We start from the raw sequence: 12,631 nt of genomic DNA, 5'->3' as shown, positions 1-12,631 counted from the left end.
TGAAGTACATTTGCCAATCAATAAATATATTTATTAAATTTTAATCTCGAATGTTATATAGCATTATGTTGTTCACAAATAATGGTGAGGTAGAAAGTGAATACAATATATCTCATATAATATATTCCGCAAAATTCCAAGAAATGATTGCGAAAATACGTGTAATTCATCGCATTGAAAACAAAATCAATTGAAATTCATGATTTAAATCATTTGTATGCAGAGTTATTAATGTCACAATTAAAAAATAATAGTTTAATGCTCTAAAAGAGAAAAGAAACTTGCAACTAATCCTTTTTTCGTTCCATTTGCGTTTCCATTTATGCATCATGTTACCGTCATATATATCATCATTATAATTACTATATCATCTCATTATATATATATATGTATATAATAATCTTTTACAAGTTTCTTATTTTGATATACTCGGCTAAACTGTACAATTTTAACATTTCGAATTTCTTTAATTTTTAATATCTATGTACAATAAAGATTTCTCTTGTTGAAGATATCGCATTAATGTTATTAATACGATTTAGCAGAAAATTTTCTCATTCTTTATTGTATCGACAAGCTGGCGCAAGGTAACCAATTTTTGTGGCCGAATACGGTCAGCCAAGTAAACTCTAATCGTATCAATATTTCTATCTAGTTGCGCGGATTTCGACGTGAAAGATCAAGGGAGAGGAGAATCGTTTTATGGAATGCTCGTCGAAGTCACCATAAGTGTCGTCGACGCGAGCACTCGAAAAGATTTATCGATCGTTCTCGATATAGCCATACGAACTTGAAAAAGTAAGAGTCGCGAGTTCTCGCATTTTTCTCCAAGCGCGCAATTGTTGCTAAAGAAAACGAGAGATATAGAACGATTTCCACGTATCTCTTGATATCCCACGCTATTATATCTCCGTTGGATTAACTTCCTCGCCTCCCCCGACGGTTTATCATTACAAAATTAAATTTTACTAAAAAATGTGATTCCCTAGAAGAATAAGTGTCGGTGACCGCGAAAACGGCGACCGAGAATGCACTACAACCGGTTGTGGAACGCAGTTGCACTGGTAGGTAACTGTCACTCAGTCGTCAAATATAACAAACGAACTTGCAATAAACAATATTCACGTATGTTACCAACTTGTGCTCGTTCCTTCGTCGCAAGGTCGGAAGTCAGCAAAAATTTTTCTATTACATAATTATTATCCTTAGATCATATTTCATAAAACTCGCACATTTGAATTAACACACGTCTTATAGAAATTGTTTCTTTTCCATTCAGAATTAAATTTTACTACTAAAAAAAAATATTACAAACAAAAATCTTTGACTCTCGGTAATATCCTCAAAAAATTTGTCCAAAAACTTTTGTAATACAGTAAGAGCAAAATCGATATGGCGACGGACGAAATGAAATTCGTCAGTATCGTCGCGCCAAGTATATATTTTTTACTTAATATATACGTGTGATCGTGTCCTATAATATAATAAATTAGCATATCGGCTGACATACCGACCATACAGCAAACGTAATGATCTCATTACAGAATATCGAGATTGAAACCGGCCGTAGAATCGAGAGAATTAAGCAATTCTTGAGCGCTGAAATTCGACGTGTCTCCCGTAGGAAGATTTTCCAGGAATTCGAGGCTAAAGTCAGCGGCTGCTACGGACGGATCCGTAGTAGCGGTAGGCGGTGGCGGTTGAGGGTGTTGCTGCGGTGGCGGCAGACTCCGCACTCCCGGGCTACCGGCCCCATATTGCTGATGCGGATGCAACGGAGAACCTAAATATATTCGAAATTCATTTATTATTTATCTCAGAATTATTGAATAAAAAAGCCATACTTCTTGAAAGAGAAATAACACCCTTCGTAATATGATATTCCAACATTACTCATTCCTCGCATAAATATATTTTTTCTTGATGTTAATATTTGATGATACAGATATCGAGAACAAATAAATTTGTGCGAGGTTTTACTTAATAGGATTTAATTAATTTATATTAAAAATTAGAATCGAATTCAAATGTTATTTTTTATTATTTTGCTTAAAATGTTTCGCGTACTTACCAGTTCCAGTAACGTTTACCGAACTAACGGAACTTGTCTGTGACATCTGCATCTGCAATGGCATTTGGTTGTTGTTCTGCTGCATGGCTAGAGTTTGTTGTTGGTGCTGTTGCGTCAACAATTGTTGCATCTGCGTGCTGTTAGCCATTCCCGAGCCGGCTATATTACCGTTTTGCGAACGGATTAACTGTTGATGCTGCATCTGGGCCGCGGTCATTTGCATTGTGCCGCCTGCACCACCCATGCCAAAGCCACCTATGAAAAATCACATGATTCTATAAAATCCTATATGTCAATTTTATAAATAACTTTTACGAACAATAATAAATTCATTCATTCGAAACGAGTTCAATTTTTCGTGAACTTTTTCGAATATAATTTGCATTTATATGTTCATATAATCCGTCTATTCAAAAAAATGAATAAAATGTAGTTTTCCGATAAAAAACGAGAATGTTATTTAAAAAAATTAACAGACAAAATATAAGAGCAGTCTGATTAGTAATTGATAATATCGAGAATACAAGGACCATTCTCCTTCTCTCTCTCTTGTTCTCGGTATTCACCTTGGTGACCTTGCTGATTGAATTGCGATCGCATCTGCGCCTGAAAGCCCTGCTGCTGTTGCTGCATTAGAACGTGTCGTCCCCATTCCTGTTGAGGGCCGCGACCCGCGATACTGTTCCCAAGGCCGTCCGGAGGACCGACGCTAACATTGGGCGGCCGTTGATTGTTAGTTCTCGGATAGCCTAGCCGTTGGTGCATCTGATGCATGCCGCCAATAGCGGCCATCCCGCCGCCACTCATGTACATATTACCACCGGCCGCGTGTAATGCCTGCTGTTGCTGCTGTTGCGCCATTTGCGGCCTCATCATCGGACCTGCGAAAAACATGTCATATCATGATGTAAGAAACCCTCATTGCTGTTAAATTTGGCATTTAATAATAAGAAATCCATTTTTTCTCCTATATATTTTAAATTTATCAAGATCTGCTTTTTAATCAAAGATTAAAACTTGTATTTCTTAATGAAAGACTAAAACTCACTTTACACAATTTTAAAAAATTTTAAAATAGGTAGTATTTTAGAAATTTATTAAATCTGGATTCTTATTAAGAATAATAATTATATTTCGATAAAGACATCGAGAATATGATAGGATTGGATTTTATATGTATATAAAATATCTTTTTCCTTTTTTTCTCTTCTAGATTTTAATTAAATTACAATACCTAGAAAAATAAGTAAACAATTTAAGTGATAATTTTAAATATCTCGTGTATCTATATTGACTAAAAGAAATAATTGTTTATATTAATTCAGACTTTTGTGTGTCTCTAAATTGTTTGATAAGATTGCCTCAATTAAATGAGAGAGGAAAGTACACAATAAAGATTTGCAGATTTTTGCTCGAATAGAATCTCGGGAAAACCGGCGTCGACCCGATCGATAGGAGTCTTGTAGAGAGGCCAGGGTATATAAGGATAGTTTCGACTCCCTCTCTCTCCCTCTCCAGTTCCCTTCCCCTTTCTCTCTTCTTCTCTTCACCATCTAGCTTGGAGCGAATCCAGCAGGACGTCAGCATCGCGTTCACGTTCGGTCAAATTCTTTTCGCGCTAACATTCAACGCGCAATCCGTGTCAAAATATCGAATAAAAATGTACTATGAAATAAAACGTATGAAATATTTATTTATTGCAAGTAACAAACATTATTATCGCAAAATTTATTTCTCTTTAATCATTCGATTGAACGTGACCGCCGATACAGTCTTACATATTTATGATACGAATGTTCAATTATAAATGAAGGAATAATGAATGGAATAGATATTAGATTGATAGAACCAATAAGATTTGTTTTTGTTTGAACTTACCTGACGGTGGCATAGGTTGTTGCGTAACTCTACGCATGGGCCCAGCATTCGCGAACCTCGCCTGCTGACCCATCCCGATACTAGCGTGCATCATTTGTGCTTGGGCCGCGGCCTTGTATTCGGGCGGTGGCGGCCTTACAACAGCTCCCATTCCGCCTGCCATGTGCTGCTGTTGCTGCTGCTGTATCACCTAAAATAAAAAGAAAAGAACACATCATAATTAGAAAAATAAGAATAAACACAAGATATCTTATATTAGATAGAAATAATAAAGGCGAGATAGTTTGATATTAATTCGAGGATTATACGAGAAGACGTTCTCGTACTTGAAGATCTCGATCGATGGACGTACTCTTTTAAAATCGCACATGCCGATTTTATGATTAACTACTGTTTTCTCTGCTCTTTCGCAGGAGAGAGCTTTTCCTCTCTCGAATGAGAAAGCAAAAGGGCGTTGCTCGTCTAATCGCAGGTTGCTCGAGAATGGAAAGAGATGTCGGCTGGTGCCGACGAACAAGAGGGAATGAACGGGAAGGCGAGGAGAAAGAGAGAGCGAAAGGGTGAATGTATCCGATGACGAGAGGAAAGCAACGGAGTTTGTCTCGGCCACATCGCGGTCGCTTTCCTGCGGTGATGCTGTTCTTTCGTTGTGTCGTACGTCTCTCTTTCTCTCTCGCCATGGACTTTCCTCGCGCCCGCGTAACACCAGGAAGCGAAAAATGCAACGTCGATGGTACCGACTTGTGCAACGTCAAATATTATTCCCCTTCTCGCTGATCTCGATAATTCGTACCGAGTGCAACGATGCGCCAATAGGTCATCGGTTAGGAATAGTATCGTAATAATTTAGAAAGAATAGAATATAATGCTACAATAGAGTGAGACAAGCAGATTTTTAAAAATAAAGGGCTCTAGAAAAAGTTCCTGTTTTTAATAGCATTGTTTCCAGAATTTATTTTCCTGAGAAAGAGATATTTAGTGTTTAATTATATTAATTCGTATTTCGCTAATGAGTTGAATGGCTTTCCATTTGTGTGTCACGAGCTTGGATAATTCCTAGAACTCATAGATATCCGTTGATGCTCGTTGTTTTATTCACGTTAACTGTTCTAATAAAATGAAATAAATACCGGACCGATTATTCCAATATCGTTGTGAATCTGTCAAATAAGCGATAATTGAGATCGTGTATGTGTCTATTTATATGGAAACATATGCGAAAACTCGAAAAGGAGAGACTGCAAAATTCGATAAAGATATTGACTAAATCTAAATTTATAATTTCAGGATTTACATATGTACATTTAAAAAACATTTATATAAAACAATTACGCATATAAATATATTATAACAAGATAAATATAATTTGATAAAAATCGTAATATATGTGCAAATATATATAGATAAGCAAAGATAAGTAAACATGTGACTCTCTCTCTCTCTCTCTCAGGCAAATATTATGCTACTTTAATTAATCGGGAGATTTTTTTATTAACTGATGATCAATTACACGTATACAAGTATGAGAATATATTTCAATTAAAATAAAATTTTTATTTGCTTATATTTGCCACACTTATGAGAAAATAACTGAGATATCTAATTTCGAAAAGTAGCCAAATTAATTTTTCTTAAGTTTGCGATTTCTATTAATAAAAGTATTTATATATCAAAATCATAAAATTAAAAAAAGAGATTTGATTGTTTTTTTAATCTAGGCATCATAATCATTCTTATTTAAATTTATCTTATTTATTCAGAAATAATTTTCTTTTATATTAATTTTGAGAGAATTTTGAAATTTATTGAAATAAAAAATAAAACAAAATATTGATGCATGCTAGATAAATGTTTTGAAATGTGGTAAAGAAAGAGGAAAAAAACACATGAATACCATATTAGAAGGCAGCGATTTTTCTAAACCGAATCCACTGATTTTATCGTTGTGTCGAGAAAAAAATATACATAAAAATAAAACATCTGCAGCGTTTAAGTTAATATTTGACATGCGCATACTAACATTCACAAGTCGAATTCACGTGAATATTCCGGATAAGATCATAAGAGCTGCTTTGGACCGTTCTAGATAATACAGTGCTCTCTCGCCCGAAGCTATCCCTGGAAGAACGAGTGAGTAACAACTGCGCGAAATGTACAATTAGTAACTGGAGCACGACGTTGTCTTCGGTACCTTAGCATTATCAAGATAATCGCGTCGCGCGCTGCGACTGAGTCATCTGCCCAATAGGCGACTCGTTACGAGATCTAGGCGAGTGCGATCGCGTGCGCCAAGAGTAGTTTCGTGTGTGCACCACGCAATTTTGCGTTGACTTCCCGACTACGCGTTTAATCGTGACGATTCCGTGAGAACAAACCGCGAATAAGGAGAGTCTAATTTAAATTAATTTAAAAATTAATTAATTTCTATAAATTTAATGCCAAACATGTATCTTGATTAGAAGAGGACCATGATTAAAGAAAGATTTTTGAAAAATTAAAAATCAAAAGGGATTCTATCAAATTCCAGTATGAAAGAAAGAAATCAGAGATGTAATCCATGCAAAGACTGACGGATTTTTACAAATTGTTTATTCAATATCCTCTATTTAATACGAGCAATTGCATATTTTACGCGATTGAGCAAATTTATTAAAAGCCGAAAAACCATAAATAAAAGTATATGTATCGACGACACTTAATCTCATGTGAAGCGCGAATAATCACCTAATTCACCGATATATTCCCGCGATCGAGTCGAGTCGCGGCTCGATTTATTCCCTTTCTCGATCATCGAAACGGATTCCTCGCGCGGAAACTCTGGCAAAAACTTTTCCATTGTTCCCTGGTCGTGTCTCTGAGAAAGCATCCCGCGCTATTTGTCCTATTTGTGTCTGCTTCTTTCAACGCGGCGGGACGCAGAAGTTGCAAAAGACCTAGTAGCGGTACCTGTTGCATACGAACGTCGCGGAACCCTCTCTCCTCTTTTTCTCTTTCTCTCTCGCTCGAGCTTAATGTCTTAGATAATGTGCCATCGGAGGTATCGCGAGCTTACCTACATAGACGATCGTCACGGTGCAAGTTTTGCGATGTAACGACTCTTAATCGCGAGTCTCGAGTTCACGTAAGTACAAACGGTATGAGCTAAGAATGTGAGAACTCGGAAGGAAAACAATCGCGTGAAAATGTATATATAACATACATGACAGTTGAACAAGAATTGAATATTGATATTAATGCGTCACGAAAAGACTTTTATTTCACTCACCATACGTTAATTTGTAAACGATAATCGTTTAGATCAGTGGCTGTTTTACGGAAATTGACAATACGGTTCGAGAGTGTATTCCAAAACTCACATCGAGACATGTATTTTTGCGGTATATGAAACCATCTCCTCCTGCAAACTTATCAACAAAAGCAAGAATGAACAAAATGCGCGTTTACTTGTTGCGCGCGCATCAATTGCTGCTGTTGCTGAAGAAGCTGATGCTTCGCGTGCTGATGCTGGTCGACCTGGGCCGGTGACACTTGCTGTGGATGGCCTCGCGCTCCTGGACCGGCTGCTCCAGGTTGTGGGACCCCACCAGCGGCCGCAGCCGCGGCCGCCCTTTGCCTCAGACTCTGCTGGGTAAAGTTGATGGTCTGAGACTGCGAGACCGAGCAGTAGGTATCGGTCTGGTTGGCCGAAGGCACAGCCTGATTTTGCGTCTGTTGATTGAAGTACATGCCCTGCTGCGCCGCGACGGACACGACCGGCTTCAGATCGCCCGTGAGCTGCATGTGCTGGCCGGCTGACACCTGCGAATAAAATCCAAGATTTAGTTTACACCCTGTAGATTGCGCGCGATAAAAATCTCCAGCTCGGAGGTAATAAAAGATACTTAAGGATATTTAAATATTTGCCCTACAATAATAAAAAAAATATATTATATAATATTAGTATAATATTAATATAATATATTATATTATAATTTATTTAAAAATATATTATATAATATAATATTATATTATAATATAATATTAAAATTATATAATATTAAAAATATATTGAAGTTTCTTAAGTAAGGGAATCCACTTATTTAATCATGAGAATTCACAGAAAAAAATTGCGCGATTTTCTGAGAGAATATAATGGTATAATTTAGCCACGGGAGAGTAGGAATTTTGCTACTGAGGGAAAAAAGTACGATATAAATAAGCAATGGCTATTGTCATCCCTCGAATCACCGGCAATAATACGGGATGGCTACCGTTCTTCTATATTTGATATCGCGCGACGAAAGAGGAACGGAAAATAAGAATCGTGTCCAGCGAGTGACCCTTCGACCCTGCCGCCGGCTGTCGAACCCTCGTAATCTAGTTGCGACTTTGTATCTCGATAGCACAGACGCGTACAATTCCCGTCTCGAGCCCCCGCGAGACTCTAAGCATCGCCAAATTGCGTCCCCTACAGACTCGTCGCTCCTGTGTTTTTATCGGTAAATTACACGATCCGTCGTTGGTCGATTATCGAGTTTGCGACAGAACGAGGGATGCTCACAATCCGCACCCCGTCCGAAAAAAAAAAAAAATAATAGAAGTAGAATCGCGCGCTTGTTGTTTGACTTCATTCTTGTAAAACAACAAGCTAGGAACGCTGACAGATGTTTATGCAAATACCCAGGTGTGGAGTCACCTTTTCCTCTGATAGCCGCTCAGTCTGCCGAAATTTTGAGATATATATGTATGACATACATAGGTATGTATATTAGCGTTTACCTACGTGTCCGTCGAGATGCGTTACATACATATATTATGAGGAATTACGTACATATGTATAAGACGACCGTCTACCGATACTTGAGGCTAATTATACGCGCAGTCAAGGATCGGTATTTAGTACAACCACTACGCATATAATTTCCTTATATATATGTACATAAGCATATATCGTATACTCATTTGTAGAGATTATGTACAATTACACGTACACATTTACATGTGTAAGGGAATTATAATTATCATGTCTATTCGCTTCCGATGTGTGTCCGTACATATATATTCCACGCGATAAGCAGTCACACACACATACACATATATATATATATATATATATATATATATAATATATACATATACAGTGTCTCTTAGGAATTACCATCGCATTCTCTTTATCAGAATTTTAATCTAGAACTTTAATTATCGAAATATTCAACATGAAAAATTAAAAAAATTATTGATATAATGTAGAATTAAAATTTCTCTTCATTGATCTCAAGAAATTCACGGATGAGGCTATAGAATTCTCGCAAACATGTGTACACGTGTATATGTATAATTAAGTAGGGAAACATGCATAGAGATGCAAAGCGTGTAAAGGTGCATCCACGCATGTACAAGTGCAAGATACGCGGAGCGAAACGCAACGAAAACTCTCTGCGAATCTGAGATAGATGCACGCAGTTGTAAGATGGAATTTATCCGGGAAAATAAACATACGACGAATAGATGTACGCGGATATGTTCTCGTGCGCACGCGTGTATGCACGAAGATTAACATGGTGGTAGCTGGAAAGGTCACGTGTCCCAGTAGGATGCATAGAGATATACCGGTTGGTAGGAGAAACCTATTTGGCCGCGCATAATTAGCCTAAATCACGGTGGTGTCCCCCGCGAGAGCCCCTAAACGCGACATCTGCATATCACATATTTTGATACAGCGCTTAAAAGGGGTCTGGAAGAGAGGAAAAAAGAAATATATACAGTACTAGACAAAATAAATCATACGCCTTTCAACAAATTGAATTTGTTAGTATAACTATTCTTTTAACAAGCAAATAGATTATTAGATACAGGAAAGTCGAAGCATTTCAAAGTATTTAAAGAAAATAGGAATAATAAAAATTATGCTCAATTATTTTGTAAAAAATTTATTATTCAATATTGTTACATTTTGCCCTGGACAAAATAAATCATACACTTTTAGAAGTAATAGTTAGCAAATAAATAAAGTTAATTCTAATTGTGATTAATACTTAGTATAGCCACCTTTGGCTTTCAATACCGCTTCCAGTCGGCGAGGCATACTTTCGACTAATTTCTTTAAGTATTCAGAATCAATTTTCTTCCGAGCCTTTTGGAGTGTTGCATAGGACGATGTCTTGTCACTTATGTTCGTTTTATTCACGTTCACATCCAAATAAGCCCACATAATTTCAATTGGATTAAATTTGGTGATTGTGGCGGCCATTCGACCAGTTTTATATTCAGAAGACTGCAAAATATAAAGGCGGTAATATTATGGTATGAGAATGCTTTACATGGTATGGGATCGATAATTTGGCTCGAATTGAAAGCATCATGACGGCAGAAGGATATATTGATGTATTGAGAATTTGAAAGAATCTATTTGAAATTGGATTTAGAAAACAACTTTATCTTCCAGCAAGATAATGACCCTAAGCGAAGAATAAGGCGAAGAAAACCACTGCATTTTTCAAATCTAATAAGGTAAAACTGATCGAATGGCCGCCGCAATCATCAGATTTAATTCAATTGAAACTATGTGGGCTTATTTAAATGTGAACGTGAATAAAACGAACGTAAGTGACAAGACATCGTCCTATGCAACACTCCAGAAGGCTCGGAAGGAAATTGATTCTGAATACTTAAAGAAATTAGTCGAAAGTATGCCTCGCCGACTGCAGGTATTGAAAGCCAAAGGTGGCCATACTAAGTATTAATCACAATTAGAATTAACTTTATTTATTTGCTAACTATTACTTCTAAAAGTGTATGATTTATTTTGTCCAGGGCAAAATGTAACAATATTGAATAATAAATTTTTTACAAAAAAATTAAACATAATTTTTATTATTTTATATTTTCTTTATTTAAATACTTTGAAATGCTTCAACTTTCCTGTATCTAATAAGCTATTTGCTTGTTAAAAGAATAGTTATACTAACAAATTCAATTTGTTGAAAGGTGTATGATTTATTTTGTCCAGTACTGTATATACATGGTAGATTCTCTTCTTACGTATCGCGAAATAAGGATGAACCAAAAATTCCAAACAAGTACACTAATGGAAGTGCACACGGATCGAAGTATCAGAGATCTGATATTTTAGAACTGGAAAATTCATCGAAACTTTGAGCTAATAAAATGATCCTGTCGTGTTAACGATCAAAATAAATCTGTCGCGATTGAAAGTTTCAGCCTCGATCGAACGGAGCTTTTACGAGATAAGAAAAAGCTTTCTTTTCCTTCTGTACTTGTATTTCGACTCGAAACTCTTTCGACATCAAAGCTCGCGGTACGAAAGCGCGGAAAAAAGCAAAATCGCGAACGTGGATGGACGTGGCCCATTTCGAACAAATCGATATTTACACCGAGCTCTCCGAATGCCGATATACGAGCGCTTGCAATCAAGCTCATTTAATGACATGGCCACCATTAACGAATAATTCACAAGAACCGGTAAACGGAAGGTATTGGACGGAATTCATAAATTAAACTATTTCTTAGATTCGAACGACTTTTTTTACTCAGACATGCATGTACGTCATATTGATAATACTCGATTTTTCTCTTTAACAAGTTTTTTTATCAAGCCTTTAATCAGGTTATTAGAATCGATGTTATTATGATCTTGATTGATTTAATTTGTTTCTAATAAGTATTGATTTTCTTTTTTTTTCTTTCATCGTACGTCAGTAATAAATGAATTTAAACGATATATACATATTTATAACAAGTTATAAATACAATATTAAATTCTATGAATAATTGAATAATACCGTGTTACGCAATTTTTTTTGCCTACACTTTACGCGATTCGAGATTAATTTCCATACATTTTCATTGCGTTTCCAAGTTCCGGTAGAATGTGATTATATGCTGCTTTTACCTACGGAATTTTCGATCATGCGACATTGAAAATCGTGACACAACATACTTATCTCGCGAATCAATTATTTCTACGATCTAATATCTATATCTTTTACTTCACATGAGAATTAAAATCTTTTAATTGCTAAATAAATTTTATCGATGTTTTTCTCAAATTAAACAGAAATTAATTTTTATCAGCATTAAAAATATCACGTATAGTGTCCTAAATAAAATTCGGAGATGGAAGACAATCTGATGGATTTGAGATATTTTATGTACATGATAGTGAAAAATAAGAGGGAATATAAAAGATTCAAAGATTGAAACAGTGAAATAACCATGAAGAAAATCTCTGCGTAATGTGCATGTTTAAATCGTTATTAGTATATACTGTGCATAGAGCCATCATACTGATCGATATAGCTCGTAACGTGCTATAGACGTGATATGTACATGCACATGCATATGTACGCATGGAGGAATCGCATCGTGACTAATATCGCGATGTTGTAATCGCTAATCATAGCGCTCGTGTCCGAGATGCTCACTCGCGACACACATTTTGAAATTGCGCTTTTAGAGAAATGGCCGAAACGCGTTTCGCAAACGCGATCTAAATGTATCTCGAATGCAACGTGGTACAACGTAATTATTCAAGTTTCCCCCTTTCACTGCAGTTGAATTTAGGAAGCAACGTTTCATCCTAATTCTCGTTAACTATGAATCATACGTAATGGTTCGGGTAAAAGAGAGAAGAAAACATGCAAAAAAATATGCGACTACGCGCATTGTGTCTCGAAGCCGCTT

General features: G+C 36.3%; 1 protein-coding gene across 4 annotated transcripts in view; it reads right to left on the bottom strand.

The window, feature by feature from the left end:
- Positions 1–400: 400 nt before the first annotated feature.
- Positions 401–12,631, bottom strand: part of LOC105248674 (neurogenic protein mastermind) — a 143,437-nt gene continuing 131,206 nt past the window's right edge. For all 4 annotated transcript variants that reach the window (XM_011253591.3, XM_020026705.2, XM_011253594.2 and 1 more), the window contains 5 exons: positions 7,394–7,747; positions 3,950–4,139; positions 2,638–2,952; positions 2,072–2,326; positions 401–1,783 (listed from right to left, as the gene is read on the bottom strand). In XM_011253591.3, coding sequence (XP_011251893.2) covers positions 1,539–1,783; positions 2,072–2,326; positions 2,638–2,952; positions 3,950–4,139; positions 7,394–7,747 — 1,359 coding nt within the window. In that variant the 3' untranslated portion in view covers positions 401–1,538. The remainder of the gene's footprint in view (positions 1,784–2,071; positions 2,327–2,637; positions 2,953–3,949; positions 4,140–7,393; positions 7,748–12,631) is intronic.

The sequence above is a fragment of the Camponotus floridanus genome, unplaced genomic scaffold, assembly GCF_003227725.1.
Source record: "Camponotus floridanus strain SB8 unplaced genomic scaffold, Cflo_v7.5 scaffold173, whole genome shotgun sequence".
NCBI classification, from domain to species: Eukaryota; Metazoa; Arthropoda; class Insecta; order Hymenoptera; family Formicidae; genus Camponotus; species Camponotus floridanus.
This window is presented reverse-complemented; position numbering and strand designations above follow the sequence as displayed.